This window comes from Periplaneta americana, chromosome 1 (genome assembly GCF_040183065.1).
Source record: "Periplaneta americana isolate PAMFEO1 chromosome 1, P.americana_PAMFEO1_priV1, whole genome shotgun sequence".
Taxonomy (NCBI): Eukaryota; Metazoa; Arthropoda; class Insecta; order Blattodea; family Blattidae; genus Periplaneta; species Periplaneta americana.
Genome location: NC_091117.1, coordinates 148798612 through 148818063, shown reverse-complemented (window position 1 = coordinate 148818063; position 19452 = coordinate 148798612). Strand labels below are relative to the sequence as shown.

Sequence of the window (19452 nt, the reverse complement as noted above, 5' to 3'; positions counted from 1 at the left end):
CCAGTTTATTTTAAAGAAGTTTTGTAATGTTTTACAAAGAACAACTGTCGTAGAAAATATTCGGAAACAGAATAGCAGTGCTTACCTCTTTACTGTAACAATCGCAGAATATGACATCCCATTATGATCTAATAAAACCTTTTTCTTTAATTCACTGTGCAAAGACTACACTTTTGGAACATTTAATAAAATTGCAGGCGTATTAGAACCACATCAACACACGGAAACTGAATAAACAAGCACATTAACCACTTACGAGGTTCACACACTGCAAAGACAGTTTAGCGAATGATTCCAATTTTAGAAGAATCTAAATTGCTACTGGTACTGGAAAAGGAAGAGAAAGGGAGAAAGAGAGAGAGTATTTACAACCTCCCTGAAAGAGAGTGCTTTCACCTAAATTATTTGTCGGCAGTTTCCTTGAATCTTCTATTTTTCCTCTCTACTATTCTCAAAGTATCCAATGCAATAAATCCATTTATGACACGCAGTCTGTAGAGGGTCGTCGGTAAAGTGTTGTAAAAGTGAACTTCCGTCCAGAGAAAGGTCCTCTAATATCGTATTGTGAAAATCGTAACATGTTATTTAGTTTTCTTTTCTTTTCCTTCGTCAATCCTGATTCCTGAAGCTAAACTAAGGGACATAAAAATCGAGAAACTGTGGGGTCCACTCAAAACATTAAACATGCATTTAAACTGGAAAGTAATGAAATGGATAAGTACTAAGTTCGAGCTATGTCCTATGTTTTTATAAAAACTTGCATTTGCATGAAATTCCCGTCTCTAATTATCACATTTTAGTGAGATTTCTATTCGTATATTTTGTGTCATTCATATAACAATTTGTAAATAACTTTTGTTTAAAATGGGCAAGAATATATAGAAGAATAATCGAAAAAAAATCAAACAATTATGTTTAAATTAAATTTTTTTTATTCTGTGCGTTTTAGGATACACTGACACATTAACATCGGACAGATTGAATGTAAGAGTTTGAACCATGTCAATATGTAGCTTAGACTCCAGTGTTGGAGGAAATCCAGCTGCGGAGTGCGGACACTTTGGTGTATACTCCAGGGTAGTTGGGACGGGCACAACCTGCTCCCCAGGAGACAATACCGATGAGCTTGCCGTTTGCAACCAATGGGCCGCCAGAGTCACCCTGAAATGAGAATATAGTAATAACATTGAATAATAAATTGCACATATGGAAATAAGTGTTTTTGGGGTTGAAGTAATTACTCTGTAGACATGAACATAGCGTAATTCTTACGAGCATCTATGATTTTCTTTTTCTGAATAAAATTTCCTTATTTACCAAATGTAGACTACGATTGCAACGATACATATATCAATTTAAAATTTATAGGAAATGGCGTTATTGCAGATTTACATTTCATACGTAGATATTCTTCTTTTCACGTGATGAATAGTAATAATGTAGGTGAATTTATTTTAACTTAAAATAAAACTTCTCAAGCCTATGAATTCCAGAATTAAATTTATTCTATCATTAGGCGACTAAATTTATGAGAAAGGCGAATAGTCTGAAGATTTCACGGATACAGTGTTGCTGCAACAACGAAGGAAAATAATGCCAAGAAATGCAATGAGTTCAGAAGTATCAGTATGATATTGTACCCGGCGAAGTTTTCCTGCGATTACTGAATCTGCGTAGCCTATGTAATATAAAATGAAAAGACAGTTGGAAAAGGAACAATTTGCTTTAGGAAGCGAAAAGGTAAGAGAGATGCAATTGAACTGCTGCGAACAATCGGCGAAAGATACCTCGAGAAAAATAAAGAAATATAATATGTAATATTTGTGGTATTGGAAATAGCTTTTGACATAGTGGATTGGAATAAACTGATGAAGTTTTCAAAGAAAATAGGTGTGGATTGGAAAAAGAGGAGGCCATTAAGTCAGAGAGAAATGGGATAGGGAGAGGAGAACGGCAGGGATGCCCTTTATCACCTACCCTGTTCAACATCTACTTGGAGGATTTAGTGAAGAACTGTTTTCAGAAGATGAGAAGGATGATAGGAGGAAGAAGAATAAAGTGCATAAGATTTGGTGATGATATGGTGGTGTTAGTAGAAGAGGAGACCATACTAATGGCTATGTCAGTCGACCTAAATGACAGCTATGAGCAGCATGGGGTGAAGATAAATGAAAATAAGACGAAGACATGGTTACAACAAGTACACAGCTTCAAACACTTGGAGTGTTCTATAAGTAGTACCAGGAGGTTAAAAGGAGTATAGCAATGGCAAAAGAAGTTTTTAATAGAAGAGGGAGCATCTTCTGAGGACTTCTGGAAAAAGAACTAAGGAAGAGACTAGTGAAGTACTTTGTGTGGATGTGGCTTTTGTATGGGGCAGAAACATGGATATTACGACGAAGTGAAGAGAAATTAATAAACTACTAGAAGCATTTGAAATGTGAATATTATGTGAAATGGACAGACAGAATAAAAATGAAGCTGTGCTAGAAGGAATAGGTGAAGAAATAATGATGCTGAAACTGATCAGGAAGAGAACAAAAATTGGTTGGATCACTTGCTAAGAAGAAACTGCCTACTGAAGGCACTGGAAATTATGGTGAACGGGAAAATAGTTCTGGGCGGAAGAAGATATCAGATGATAGACGACAAGGCAAAAATAAAGAAGATTGGAGAATTCTGAGTTTGCAGTAAAGGACTTACTCCTTGCATAGAAAACTATGAATGACTGAATAAACTCAGAAAACAAATGGAAATTACAAGATCTTATTATTTATCAGAAAACCAACTTCACAAAATTTATTTGGTGAAAATTCTACGAAGATAGTTAACACTAGAATCTCAGGAGTTGGTCTGGACGCCTGAATCTTCATGCATGGGGCAATAAAAGGAAACTCAATTTTTCTGTGACAACACATAAATACTATAACAAGAATTTGAGGTATTCTATATTTGTATCGTTAGTGAAAGACATTTCTTCCGGTGGCCATTGACTTTTCCGCGCACTGTTACGATGTCGTTATCGTTGCAGCAAGTCAGATAACATAAAATCCGAGGCGGGAACACTCCCCATAGCCCATGCCGACCTGATCAGGTGGTAGCAGAAAAGTTGTCGACATCTCACTATTTCGCGAGATAAACGAAGAAATGGAAAGAGTGACTCTGATTGAATGCACAGTGGATGAAGAAATAGAACGTGGAAACAATCGATAGTGGAGTTTTTTCTCCATGCTGCCAACATTCTTGGCCAGCTCACTGAACCACGATGTGTTCTCAAAGCATGGCTACCAAAAAAATTAGTTGTTGTTGAAACGATTTAATAGACAATTCCAGATGATCTCCGCACTCACCTGGCAGGCGTCCTTGCCTCCTGAAGTGTAGCCTGCGCAGATCATGCGGGCGGTGATGCCTCCGTAAGATGAATAGGCGCTGTTGCAGGATGAGTCACTCACGATGGGTACAGCCACCTGGCGAAGGGTGGTGCTGGCAGATCCGCCTTCCTGTAGGACAAATATTCGAACAAATGAATGCAGAATGTAATTAAAGAAAAACAAATAAATAAAGGAATGAATAAAGAATAGGCAAAAATATATAGTTACAACAAATAACGATATAATTACGGAAATAAATTATTCGATAAAAATTAATAGTATATGTTATGCAACGAACCTATACGACTGTTTTTGTTCGTCTAAGTTTTGAGTTTTTACAAATATCTTATCTTGTTGCTTTAATGATAATGAAATGGTGAACATGCGTGTATCTTCAGCGTGTTCTCGACTATTGCAACACATGTCATGAATGTTAATGTCTTTTAAGGGATTAGGTACAACTGAAAGAAGTAAAATTTTGGAAATATTCAACATTTTTTTTTCTCCATTGCTGTATCTTATACAATAATGAAAAAAATTAGTATGTGTAAAACACTGTCCTTCTACTATATGATAAACATATTTTTATGATTTAAAAAAATTATTTATATATTTTTTCAAAATTAAAAATTCACTGTGCAGTGATGAAGCGTTTCAACCTCATAACTCAAAAAGTATCCAACATTCTGTGATGAAATTTTTTGTTTTTTATATATGCATGTCATATCTACAATATGATGCAAAATTACTTCTCTAACTTTTACAGATTGTCTGATAAGAAATAAATTAATTTTAACAAATGATCAAATATCAGTATTTTCTTCTAACACAAAATAAAAAAAAATGATTAAGGAATGTAGTTGTAAACATGAGGTTTAGCAATAAAATAAAAGAGAGAGAGAACATGAAAAAGTTAACAAGTTTATGAGTTATGAGGGAAACGCTTCATCACTGCACAGTGAACTGCCACCGTCTTGAAGTTGGAGAAAAAAATATATATATATAAATAATTTCTTAAACGGTAAAAATATTTTTTTTGTAGCAAAAGGGCAGTGTTTTACACACACCAATTTTCATTGTTGTACAAGATACAGTAATGGAGGAAGAAAATGTTGAATGTTTCCAAACATTTTACTGCTGTAAGCTGTATCTAACCCCTTAAGCGTGTTCCCGAGTAGTGCAACAGATGGCAGGCGTGTACGCCGTATTTATTCATTTTTTTCAAGGCTTAGTATGGAGATTTTAACCTCAAAGCAAGACACATTAAAACACAGGAAATGAACTCAATTTATTAGAATATTGAATTTAACATGAAGAGAATTTATTTTATTTTAAATACATGTTATTGGTTGTGAAATTTATCGGGGGAATGGCTTCCAGTGAAATGTTTCGAGTTGGGTTAATACTTATTTGAGTTCTTGGATCGATGACAGTTTTCAAAACTTGCGCTTGCCATTTTGGATTGGTGCTCTCAAGGTTTGCGGGATGTTGCGCATACGATATTAATCAATATCGCATATGTTTAGTTGGAATAAATAATGAATAGCAGTACATTAATTTATGTCATTAAGATACAGTTACGTTACACATGTAATGAGCGCATTATACAATAGTATGGTCGAGCAAAAACATAAATAAAAATGAATGAGTGAACGAATAAACTTATAAAATAATGCATAAATAAGCGAATATATAAAATAAACAAACATTTATCCCTAGCTTGAATAGTAACACATAGGACTACAAATGGAGCAAGTCAGGATTCGAATCTCGGCAATGAAGAGGAAATTAATTTTATTTCCATAACAGCTGATTGTATTTGTTTTGAGATTGTAGTTTCTGTCTTAAATGGCGATCTTGTACTAGTTAGTCATATGACCAGGAACCTCAGTGAAGTGTGAATTTTGAGCGTCGATCCAAAATACAAGAAAAAGAAGGAAAATAGTGAAATAGTTTAGGGTTGGTGATGATGAATATGATGATTACAATGCTGAATAAAATGAATGAACCAAGCGAAGTGGTTTCGTAGTAAAACACTGAGACATTTAGGACTTTCAAGGTTCTAATCCCGTCTGGTTATTAAAACAGTTAAATACCAAATTGGTATTCATTTCCATTACAGTCCACACCTGTGGAGTAACGGTCAGCGCTTCTGGCCGCGAAACCAGGTGGCCCGGGTTCGAATCTCGTTTGGGGCAAGTTACCTGGTTGAGGTTTTTTCCCGGGTTTCCCTCAATCCAATACGAGCAAATGCTGGGCAACTTTCGGTGCTGGACCCCGGACTCATTTCACCGCCATTATCACCTTCATTTCATTAAGACGCTAAATAACCTGAGATGTTGATGCAGCGCCGTAAAATAATACAACAAAATAAAATAAATTTCCATTACAAAATAATCACACAGATAATGTTTCGCAAGATCTCAATCCCTACTCATTGTACGTCTATTGTAGATATGGCCAATAGATGACATAGTGGTTCTTGGACTGGCCGATAGAAAGGAGCAAACCAATTTATCAACAAAATTTCGAATTGTATGTATACTAAAACATCGTAATTGTAGTTTTGTTTAATACAGAGATCTTACACACTTAAAAAGAAATCAGCAAAAATTTATAAGACTTATACATGATTGGTATGGATTTTTAGTAGTCTTCACCAAATTATGATATATGGTAACGGTAATAGTCTACGTATATTTTTAAAGGGAATTCTTCAATATTGGATCGCGTAACGGGATGTAATTTCAGTACAAAGTCACATTTTCGGGAATCTTAATGACATATTTTGTCGCGAAGACAGTGATTCTCTCTGCCAGAAAGTGAAGCAATACCGGACCTGGGGGATTTATGCGTTAGCTTGAGCGATCTTCAGATAGCGGTCTTCTTCTACTCCCGCAATTGTGTTCATCGTGGACATAGATTAGATTAGATTAGATTAGATTAGATTTATTTATTTAACCTGGTAGAGATAAGGCCGTCAGGCCTTCTCTGCCCCTCTACCAGGGGATTACAACTATAACATGAACAATAAGATTACAATTAATATTAAATTTACAATTACAATTACAATAAAAATTAAATAAGAATACCTGATTAATGAAAGCTAGACATTTTATCATAGAAGTTAAGAACAAAGAATATTTTTGTATTTACTAAATTACAAATTAAACCTACAATAACAACATTCTATAGTGATGAAATTACCGGATATTGAGATATTTTGTGGTAGATTAAAAGAACTATTTACAAGAAACCATGTCTGAACGAGTCTCAATTACTGACCAAGTGCCTAGTAAGTTTGCGTTTGAATTGAATTTTATTTCGACAGTCCCTGATGCTAGCAGGTAGCGAGTTCCAGAGTCTTGGCAGGGCTATTGTGAAAGAGGATGAGTATGAAGAGGTGCGATGGGATGGTATTGTTAGTATTGTTTCATGGCGAGAGCGTGTGTTCAGATTGTGGTGGGAAGAAAGGTAAGTGAAGCGAGACGACAGGTACGAAGGAATAGAAGAGTTCAAGATTTCGAAGAGAAAGAGAAGTGAATGTAAATTTCTTTTCTTATCTAGTTTAAGCCAACCTATTGCTTCCAGGGATGGGGTAATATGATCATATTTACGAACATTGCTTACAAAACGTACACACAAATTATGAGCACGTTGAAGTTTCATTTTGTTGTCGCTGGAAAGGTCAGTCAGTAAAATGTCAGCATAGTCAAAATAGGGAAATACAAGGGTCTGCACAAGGGACTTTTTTAAGCAAGAGGGAAGATGAACATTTATCCTTTTTAGCACATGAATAATAGAATATACTTTTCTGCAGGTTTCTGTGATTTGCATGTCCCAGTTGAGATTATTATCCATGTGAATGCCAAGATTTTTTACCGAAGAACTGAAAGGGATATGCACTGTACTTACTTTAACGGGGGAAATGTCGAGGTGCTTTACAGCGTCGGTTTGCCGTTTGTGTCCTAATATGATTGCTTGTGTCTTTCCAGGATTGATATTAAGATGGAATTTCTTTGTCCATGTCACAATCGAGTCAATGTCTTCGTTCAATTTATCTATAGCGTCATTTATTCGATCTAAGCGGGAAGAGATGTAGCATTGAAGGTCGTCAGCATACAAGTGATAGTTACAATGCCTTACATGAGATGTAATATCACTGACATATATTGTGAACAACAATGGTCCGAGTACCGAACCCTGTGGTATACCTGATGTTATGTTAAGCCAGGAAGAGCTTCGATTCCCGGATACAACACATTGTTGTCTTTCCCGTAAGTAGGATTCGAACCAACTCACAGCAGTCTCTGACAAATGCAGATTTCTCAATTTATGGGTGAGCAGGTCGAAATTTACAGAGTTGAAAGCTTTGCTAAGGTCAAGAAGTGTTAGTATTGTTACTTTATTAGAGTCGATTGCTTCACGAATGTCTTCGGTCACTTTAAGTAGAGCAGTGCTTGTGTTGTGTCCAGCTCTGAAACCTGACTGATACTTGTCGAATAGTTTGTGTTCGTTCATGTAGTTAGTAATTTGTCTGTGTACGATTCTTTCCAGTGCTTTTGATATGGCTGGCAGGATACTGATTGGTCTATAGTCGTTCGGGTCGGTGGGAACTTTGACTTTTGGAAGAGGAAGAACGAAAGCTTGCTTCCATATTTTAGGGAAAGTTGAAGTGATTAAGGAACTATTGAATATGTGTGCAATTGTAGGACATAAGAATCGATCAGCGGCGTGCAATGTGTAAACTACATTTAAATTTGTTGTAAACAGAAAATTAAATGTAATATTTATGTCCATATGTAGGCGAAGCACGTTTTGCATTCATTGTAAATGTCACGTCACTGAACCTCTGCGTTGTTTTGTCGTTTCTATCCACCTGTCAGCAGCTGATTTCTCTGTGAGCGAGAGTGCTCTGAGAGAGGGGTTTATCTCCAGCCCTGCTATAGACGATAGTTTTGTTAACGGATTTGTTCTATTGATAAGTTCCTCAATATTAAACAGCTGGTTAAAATTAATATAGATCTCTTACCGAGGTAGTTCCCCAACCGCTCACAACGGCACTGGTTCCTGCAGACACAGATCCAGTCTCCAGTGGAATTGCTTGCACAGAGCTGCCGAAAGAGAAGGCACTGCTGACCTGAAATAAAAAATTCATATAATGTGAAGGAGTTTATGATAATAAGAGGAAAGCATATTTTCAGTGATTTAGAAAATTGATTCAGTATTTTTATAAGGTTCTGGATTTTCTATAAAGTCATATAGCAATCTATCTTGGACTATAATAAAGGCCGAGAATTGTCCAAGGTTACAGGTACCAGAAATGAAGTTTAGGGAATTTATGTACCTAACCTTAACATATTACTATATTGACAACTGTTCTGAAAGTTTTACTGAGTAACCTGTAATTCAATACTGTGTTCTCTAGAGGAGTGGTTTCCAAACTTCTTGAAGATGAGACCCGCTTTTGGACAAGAATTCTCTTTGCGATCCCCCCACTACCGTACCCGTTCTTGACCGCAATCGAAAAATACAAATTCCTATAAAATCTGGAACAACTATAAATTTACTCAAAACCAGTGGATATTGCCCAAAGTACAATTTTACACAGCTTATTAAGTAATTCCCGGAAGAAATTCAAAACAAAATTATTACAACAGTCAGAGGTAGTTACTGAATCCGTTTTCAGACAGTTGCGTTCAACTAACTACAAAAAAAAAAAAAAAAAAAGAGAAGGAAAACTTATCTAAAGATGTATCCACTGATGTAATGTTGAAATTATACCTTTTTTTCACAAAGCATAAACCAGATTTATATCAGAATAATTCCTCGAGCTCTCAAAAGAAACTCTTAAATTGAAGGCTGGACATAGAAAATTCTATAAGTGCCAATATCTTTGAAAATTAGTTAAAAAAATCTATGTCCCTGGCTCAATCCACTCTGTAAAATGATTAGTCCCATTGTAATTTTATTTAGAGCCCAGTTTCTCCTACAGATGTGCAAAATGTGTTATGTTACATTACAAATTGCACATTTCTATGGTTGGTCTCTTTGGCACTTACAGGCTTTTTTATGTCCAGTCTTCAATTGTTGATAACATTTTACAACCTCATATTTATGCAAAATAAGTTTTTCGTCTATGATTGCCATCAAAACAAAAGCCAGATATCTCTTTGGACTTGAAAATATTACTGTTTGTGTATATCGAATACAGAGTCCAGATTTGAAAATCTACATTCTGAAAAACAGGCACATTTCTCAAATCAATTGTATTAATTATTTTATAACTTACTTACTTACTTACTGGCTTTTAAGGAACCCGGAGGTTCATTGCCGCCCTCACATAAGCCCGCCAATGGTCCCTATCCTGAGCAAGATTAATCCAGTCTCTACCATCATATCCCATCTCCCTCAAATCCATTTTATTATCTTCCCATCTACGTCTCGGCCTCCCCAAAGGTCTTTTTCCCTCCGACCTCGCAACTAACACTCTATATCCACTTCTGGATTCGCCCATACGTGCTGCATGTCCTGCCCATCTCAAACGTCTGGATTTAATGTTCCTAATTATGTCAGGTGAAGAATACAATGCGTGCAGTTCTGTGTTCTACTGAAACATTTTTGTAGTGGTCAACTTGTTTATGTTTACAACTACAAAATAAATGTACAGTATGTTAATGAGGTTTCTTTGTTTTATTTCGTAATCATTTCGCGACCCACACTTTGGAAATCACTGCTCTAGAGAAATATGGACTGGAGGTTCATGAAAATTGATTATTAAATGATCTATTTCTAAAAATTTAACGTTTTCTGCATTATTAAATGCTGGTATGCTCACTTCGAAGTGCGTAGTCAGGGTCTTGAAATGTCAAGTATTAAGTAATGCACATTTTTATAACTTAGCAATTGATTTATTTCTCGTTGGTACAGAAAGTTTAATGAATTTTTTTTATGGAGAGCCGTTAGGTAGTTAATGAGAGTTTCACCGGTTCAGAACATAGATCAGTTGATTAGCTTTATTAAGATGATACGAAAAATTGTTATAAGTTAATTTCACTGTATATCTTTTTCATGAACATGGGAAAGACGCTGGAAAAGCAAACCCTAAGAAAAGAGAAGTGAGTTTTGGCAATATGTGAAGTAAGGTATGATATGTCTCCAATTATTAAATGAAAATTGCATAATGGTAATGCAAAATATCTTTTATAAATTATACACATTTAGAAACTAATGGCATACCTTCAGGACAGCGATATCATAGTCCAGGGTGTTGGCGTTGTAGCTGCCGTGTCTGATGGCCTGGGAGACCTGGTGAACGGTGCCTCCAGTGTTAGAGTAGGTGGAGCCGGCCCTCAGAGTCAGGGAACTTGCGCTTCTGCAACACAAATTTTAAAAAATCGTCATTATGATACGCCCACAACTAACCACTTCCATATCTTATAAATAAATAAGTAAATAGATAATTATATGTACCGATGCACGGACGAACAACACATCTGTTTTGGCGGACAGATGAATTTTGCGTGTAAAATAATCTTCTCAGACACTCGTTTCTCTTCTTGGTCGGTAAAATTAATACACGAGATTCACTCATTTTTGTGAGATGATTTAACAAATTATGTTCGCTTATATTAATTTATTTTGAGAACTGTGATGACATTCAATTATTTTGTGATATATGAAATTATATTCAAGTATTGTTGTGAGAAATTTCATCTCTGCTGTACTGAATCTTGATATGTGTTATGTCTGAAGATTTAAAATCTCTTTGCTGTGAAGTAGTGTTGGAAATTACAAAATGTTATGGCTTTCAAAATGTTAAGTCACGGAAATTTCTGTAGGCAAAATTAAAAAAAAAAAAAAAAAAAAAAAAAGGAAGAAACTACAGATCAAAATAGAACAGAAACATTGATAGCCATTGGAGGGGTCATTTATATTGCTGAAATTTAATATTTTGTGATTTAATCCTGCTGTTTTTATAGTGATAACTTCCGTAACTGGATCATACTTAAAAACTCGTTAAACAATAATATTCATTCTAACTTTTTTTTCGAACTCAATAATCTCCGTTTTAAAATGCTGCTCGTCTTCATGTGATAACTATTACAATCTTGATTGTTGTACGTTGTCTGAAGACGTTCATTTATGTTAATGTAAGAGATAATGGATGTCATAGTATATTACATGTTAAGTACGTTAGTTTGATAACACTCAAGAAGATGCAGTAGTCTGATAATTTACACTCAAATCTTAGCTACTTCATCTTTCTATTTTAGATAATAATTTGACCTTGATGAAATCAATATAATCAGAGATAATACACTTTTAAGACAGGAGCCTTGAAACTGAAGGGTCGGGATTAGATGAAAATGATGTCATTTGGATTCGGAGATTTCTGAAATAACATTTTTTAACATACAAACATTCAAGTATATATAGATACTTGCAGTAAATCCTTAAAATCTAAGAATATTATCAATACTTTTCTTCAGATATGTATCGAATTACAGAATTTTGAGAAATAAATCTATCAAAAAACATGAAATTATGGTATGTTACAAATTATTTTACAGGATTTCACTCCATTCGATGTTGTCTTCGATCAAATAGTGATTAATATGTCTGCCATTGGATATGAGATGTTTTCTGATCACTAAAATATTGTTTATAGATTTTTCATCCTAGGACAGAAGTGGATGTAAAGTAGATCGATAAAAACCTGTTGGAAAAATCGTATCTTTAATGTTTGAATGAACTAATTAAGTTATATGTTATAAATGATTTCCACTCAACTGAGTAAGATGTACATGAAGAAAATTATTTCAATATTTATATAAACTTTTAATCTCATGGCCTATACATATTGTTCTAATTTCATGTTTCCATTATTGTAATGAATTAATTCGACATGTTATTGAAACAGGTAGGAAGTACCAGAACAGTAGATTTGAGTTGAGTACTGCAACAGCGCCTCGCCCTGCTACCGCTCGCTACAGACGGTACACAGTATGTTCACATAAATAACGCATATTATCATTCTGTGGAGCTGCGTACAGTCGTGAATAGTTTGAAGAATATTGTTAATTTATATTAATATTTTCGGTTCTGAACAAAGTGAGTTGTTCTGTTATTGTATTATTTACGTAATGTTAATATTATACATGATTCCAAAAAAGTAAACTTATCTGTTATTAAATAATTATGCAAACAGGATTGTGTAACACGTTTATTTTTTCCCGAATTATTCTTCGTTAAATGTTGACGTCTCGTGCTGCTATGCATTCGGTTACGTTACAGTCCAAGTTCAACATCAGAATTACGATACGAACTTCCTAGCTGTCATTACAATAGAAATGAAAATTTTTCTTGAAAACAATTATGGATTTACTATTATGTGTCACATACGAGATACACTATTAGATTCACTAAGTAGTTGTTCACCTGATGACAGTACAATATACTGTATCATATTTCACATTTGCTGCAGTAACGTCTTGTGACGTAGAACGAATATTTTTAGAGTATAAATAATTATTGTTTTTTTTCTGAACTTAAAAGAAATATTTATTTTGATATATATATATATATATATATATATATATGAGTAAATTATTTAGTTTGGGAATTACGAAGTTTATAATTAAAACTTATTGTTTTTTATATTATTCGTTTCTTATTGATTGTTCTAAGGCTGTAGACGATTGGAGCACATGTTTGGTTGGCACCCGGCTGTACGTGTTTATCGCTCTGGTTTACTGACATTGAAAGATCGTCATTACTTTTCATTCCATAGAGATATAGTCAATGCTCACACAACTTAGCACTTTTGGTGCGAACTTCCTAACCGGTTATTAGCGGAACGGCTTTGGAGCGTCTACCTCACGCACTAGAAGATAGGGTTAAAATCCCGACAGATTCGAAATGGAATTTATGAGTCATGGAAATGATATGACAAATTCCCTCGTAGTACTTACGGCCTATAATTATTCTGTCATAAGATCACCATTTCTTAACAATTCACAATAAACATTTATACTTGTGCAGTAGCATCAGGAAACAACAACACTGTACTGTCTTAGATAGGAGGTCATATCTGTGGAACTGATATAGGAAATGATAACTGAATAAATGAAATTGGGTTATTAGATAACTATATATAGATAAAAATTTTATTAACGGGCACACATCATTGGGGTTCCTAGAAACAACAAAAGAAAATACGAAACACTCAGCACTGATTTTAAGACTTGGATGTATATTTTCCATCGCTCTTACCCATATTGTCTTTGAACAGACAAAATAATGTAATTAAATCAATTGAAATATCATTATTCAAAATAAAGTATTTAAAGAATAAAAAAAAAAAACATATTTAAAATATGCTCCTTACAAAATAGGTTCACCTGAGACTGCACTGTTATAAATCGGTCCTTCATACAATGATTTTCTGAAGAATGGATTTCTTGTGACTATAGTTTGTTTTGAAGTATTAAATCATGAAATGCAACATAATCCACACAGAAAAATGATATCACACTAAGCATTGATTTATTTCTCTATATGCAAATTGTTTTTTTTTTCATCAGTTTCCAACGAGTGTGTGTGCAGAAGATTCTTTCAACATTTGCATTTGTACCAGGGATATAGGCTACATGATGAATTATCACCTTTTTAAATTCGGAAGCTATTCATCAACACTTTCGAATAGATCCACCTAGACTTCATCCAAATGTTCTTATTTAAAAATTGAATCAATTCACTGCCTTCTTTGGAATTCAGAACATTTTATGATTTCATCAAACAAGTGAGATTCAACAATATTTCATTTTGTAGCAGTTTACTTCATAGTATGAACTATTTCAAGAACAATATTATATAAATTCAGTGTTACTTTCAGTGTTGCCAATGTAGCGAAATGTCATCGACAATAGAGATGAACAAAACTAACTGCCGCTCTCGCTCGCTGTGTTCACTGCATTTGTCTTTCGAGTCTCGGCTCGTCATTCACGCTGCGCTTCGAGTCTCGCTCGTCATTCTCGAAATAGCATTTGGTCGGCGTGGAAAGATTTCGTAACTTTGAATAACATGTATAATTGAAATAAATAACATAAATGTTTAAATGAGACAAAAAGACAAAACAGAACAGTATCTTAGTTATCAAAATGTTCCGGTTCTATTATGTGATATTAAATAAATTTGCATTTCTAAGAAACATAAAACATGCCATTAATATCTTTTACTTCAGATTGCACACTTGATCTTAAACATATGAAAAGAAAACTCCTAGCCTTTTAATAAGGGCCTAGTAATTAAATAAAGACTGGGGAATAGATTATTATATACTGAAAGGTAGAGGTTTCAAATAAGCTACTTGATTGTTTATACATATATAACAGTTGCCAAAGTAGATACAAGTTCAGTCTGGTATAAACAACTGCTGACTTCGGGACTTCGGGAGATGATCAATATCGAGTCTCGGAAGACTCAAAACCAGTCTTTACGTCAAGGACGCGACGTAATACATTGTCGTGCGGGTTTTCGGCTTTGCGGGCGCTGTTAGTCTCGTTTCCTCGATCGTTGTTCATCTTTAATCGACAGTGATGGAAAGTGATATTTAAAACAAATACCGGTTTGTATTCCCAGTTTTTTTTCAGTCATTAATTTTTAAATACGGGACAAAAACATGTTTCGAAGATCTATTTCGAAGCAAGGGGCCACATTAGCGAAATAAGGGACGTTACCGTATTTTACGGGACGTATGGGAACCCTACACTTCATTCGATACAGTTACATATGGTTACACTAATTACTGAAGATAGCCCGCTGTAATTAAATAACATGCAGATGTGTCTGGTTATATTATAAACAATTAGTCGTAAGGAAAACTAACTCACCCGATGATGCAGTGACCTGCAGTGACGGCCCAGTTGGCGCTGATGATCGAAGCACCACAGATGTGAGAGCCGCTGTACCGAAGTGACAGCTAAAATAATTAAGAGACATTTGAGATTAGAGTTTTTACTTGGTTGTGGGATTTATATTCGGAACCTATAATTGAATAATTAAAAAAATGAAAGTGGTAATACGCTAGCTGCAGATTGTACTGTACCTGGTATGGGAAGTTAGTAATTGTGGTAGTGGTGCCACCGACAATTCGTCCATCAGGAAGAGGTTTCTGCAGTATGTAGGGAACACCTATAGAAAGAAGACATCAACTGTATTAACGCTCCTGCTACCAATACCAAGAGGGGTAATGCGATTACCCCATTGACGATTTTTCAATGTTATTTTTATTTTTCTCCATATTTTTGTTTCTGAAATTCTATGCATTTGTCCGTTATATGTCTACTAACAATTTGAATTAACGGTAACATAAATAATTTCTCTAATAAAATTTAAGATGTAATTCGCATTATTTATGTGGTGTGTTCTTGTTACCCCGCTATAAAATTCAATCTGTAGCTTAATTTAGTTCTATGTCTATGTTTGTCAGCCTCCAGATTATTTTATTTTGTATTATTTATGACAATTTTTATATTGTTATTTATATTATCATGATCTTTCATTAGAAATTTTTTATTTTTTTATGTCTATGTGTTAAGGTCTTTCCTGAAAGTGATTTTGTTACAAATAATGATTAGTGTAGACTTTTTTCGAAATGCTCGTTGCAGTATAGGTGGTGTTCGAATACAGTATTTGAATTTCAACAAATAACTAGAATTAGATTTATTAGTTATTTGCTTGGTTATTTAACGATACTGTATGAACTACTAGGTTATTTAGTGTCGATGGGTTTGGTGATAGCGAAATGGTATTTGGCGAGATGAAGCCGAGGATTTGCCCTAGATTATCTGACATTTGTTTTGCGGTTAGGAAAAACCTCGGAAAAAACTAAATCAAGCGGGAATCGAACCCACGCCCGAACACAACTTCGGGTCAGCAGGCAACCGCCTTAGCCGACTGAGCTACGCCGGTGGCGATTTATTATTTCATATTTTTAGAAATTCATTTTATTTTATTTTATTATAAACAAATGTTATTGAGTTGCTCATGGTTGTATGTATGGTATTCTAATATTTAATTTTCAATAACTAACTGAAATGATTTCCTACTTATATTATGGTACTGACATTCATTGCTTGTAAATGTGTTTTACACCATGCCAAAATTATGTAGCATTAAGAAGTTTGTTTTGAAATGGAAGAGAGGCAAATTTAAATTGACTGTACAGTATAGGTTACCTTATAGTGTCACTAATAACATATCTAAAGTTTATTAATTACGGTGCACGTTTTCAACAAAATGGAACAGGACTTTTGAACCACCCTGTGTTTTTAAAAATAGGATGATTATTTTATATTTTTACAATTTTTGTAACTATATAATCAATAATGCATAAATTGTTTATATTCGAAATACTTAACGAAGATTGATGTATGATTTTGATTGGGGTTTGATGGGGGTAATTATACTACCCCCTTGGTAGTAGTAAGTTGTGAAAAACCTTGGTAACAGGAGTGTTAAGCCAAGTCTTTAGTTACTAAACAAAATAGTAATTTAAGGGTTCAGACCCATAGTGGGCCAAGCGCCATTTATTAAAACTGAGAAAGCAAGAGTTAAAGTTAAATGAATACTACAGTTTAATGAAAATTGACATATAATTTAGTTTTAATGTGTATACTACTTTATATTACTTGCTATATGTTTCCATTGAATTATGGTAATAACTTCATTTTAACCCTTGTTTTCTACGGTTTTAGTAAATGGCACTTGGCCCACTATGGTTTTGAACCCTTCAATTAAATTAAGTACACTTTGTCAATATGCTTATTACTCAGCAATTTAAATCAAATTTAATTGTGGATAAAGTTCATCCATTAATAATATTGTCTCTATTACTTTTTTATTCAGGATGCCAAAATCTCACTGTCGGAGTTTCGTATCTATAATACTCAAAATGAACGTATAGCTTTCCATTTAATAGTTGATGACAGACTGGTCTCTTCTGTAATTGCCATACGTTTTCTGATTAGGGAACATATATAGTTGTAAAACTTACTTTGTTTAATGACTATCAAGTATTGCTGGGAACATACGAATAAACTAACCTGTGGTTCTTACATTAGTGTTGCTCAATATCAGGAAACAATTGTAAATTTGTAATCAAATGAAGTATATATATAATTATTAATATTTTGTCTTCTTTCTGGTTCCTAAAATATTGTTTCAAAATATTTTCGACTTGGGATAAATTTTCATGGTAATTATTTCTTTGAACTAAGCATTTATGTGGTGATATGGTCAATAATATTTCATTTCTATTTCTTGCGTAATTATTAATTAATGTATAAGAAAATCACGAGATGGTGTTTCGACTAAATCCCGAATTTGTGGAATTTAGGTGTAAGTTGTTTAGTGTGAAAATTATTTGAGTGAATTGAGTTGTAGAATATGCCTGAAGAGAATCCAGCGCTTAATTTAAGGGGAAAAGCTGTACAAAGTCGGAAACTCAGACAGACGACATGGGAAAACTGTATTTTCGGTATAAGTGGTGCTAAAAGTGTCTCATTCTGCGAAAACTTCGACATATTTTTTTAAGTCTCACTACATTTTCTCTTGTTTTTTTTACAATCAAGAAGAGAAAACTGCAGGTACTTCTTCACAAGAGGTTTCTACGTTGGTAAATCGTTTTATAATATTTTAAATTTAAGTACGTTTTCTGCACTAACAAGGTCAATATTTAGATAAACAGCCATCTACTCAGGAACAACATGCAGATTTCATCAGAATAATAGAATAAATGCATAATATCTAATAGATAGATTGTATCTTAATTTATCTAGAATTATTTAGTATTATAGAATATGATATTAACACAGTCTAGTATATACAGTCACGAAGCTCAATACATAGTAGATATGCATCCATAGATAGTTGCTAACCACTAGGATCGCTAATATCGCCTCATTACAGACAATCCGAAATAGTACCTGCACAGTCTAATGTTCCTAGCACCCTCACAACTCAAGCTTCGTGGCTGACTGTGATTTTAATTTAAAGGGAATGGTTGTGATAGAATAGGTGACAGAGCTGTTGTTATTAATAATGTAATAATACAAAACATTAATTTTAATTTACGTATGCAATAAGTCTATGTAAATGACAAGCTACTAATTTAAATTTTGTGGGAAGGCTGTAATTTTGTTTCAGCATAAGTGAGCTTGACTTAGGGTTTTGTAGAATGTAAACTGTGTGAAGATGAATGTATTTTATTCACTATTTACAGCAATTATCACGTTGAATTTGGAGAAGAAATCAAAAATAAAACATTTAATACGTAGATATAATTTTATATGGTAAAGAAGTGGAATTGTAAGCATAAGAATACATAGGTCTACATTTGAATGTTTAGACCGTTCAACACAGTAGAAGTGTATTTCAGAAAATATGGTTTATGTAGCAACATATATGATTATGTATGGAAACCAAATTTCTCACCTGCAACACAGGCGACCAAAGCTGCAAGGAGAACGAGGACCTTCATTGTTGTAGTATCCAGCTGACACTTGGTTGGCTTCTTGAATAGTTTCTGTATTTATATGTTCCAGTCACATGGCTAATGCATAAGCTAACGACATTGGAAAACCCGTTGAGAATTTTCATATAATTATGTTATTAAGATATGGCGTTGATTTCAAGATGTTGTACCCAATATGTCATGCTTTGATCGCTACAAATCTCCTTATCTAAATATTAACAATTTATCACTCGTGTAATCCTCGAAAGAATAAATGATTAAGTTGCATTCACTTCTTCTCAGAACTAAATTTAGAAAGTAGCGATATGGTCTATCTCTATTATCAAAACTTTGATCGTACCGCTCAAGTAACCTTCAAAGAGCTTTACTTTTTAAGCTGAAGGGAAGATAAGTGTACTCTATATTCTGATGTAGAAAAAAAAATAATTTTGATGTTATTTTCATAGGAAGAGATCCTAATGCAGACCATTTCGAGCAGTTTATTATAACTCACATACCACCAGACTATATCCTAGCTGCATATAACATCACAGTGGCACCGGT

At 34.1% G+C, this 19452-nt stretch overlaps 1 protein-coding gene across 1 annotated transcript; it reads right to left on the bottom strand.

The window, feature by feature from the left end:
* Nucleotides 1-909: 909 nt before the first annotated feature.
* On the bottom strand, nucleotides 910-19025 carry LOC138701885 (trypsin beta-like). The gene is made up of 7 exons (XM_069829231.1): nucleotides 18870-19025; nucleotides 15481-15566; nucleotides 15266-15354; nucleotides 10611-10746; nucleotides 8404-8511; nucleotides 3351-3500; nucleotides 910-1161 (listed from the first exon to the last, which is right to left on the bottom strand). Exons 1-7 carry the CDS (start codon nucleotides 18913-18915, stop codon nucleotides 1015-1017), a joined length of 762 nt encoding a protein of 253 aa, XP_069685332.1. The 5' UTR covers nucleotides 18916-19025; the 3' UTR covers nucleotides 910-1014.
* Between the last annotated feature and the right edge of the window lie 427 nt (nucleotides 19026-19452).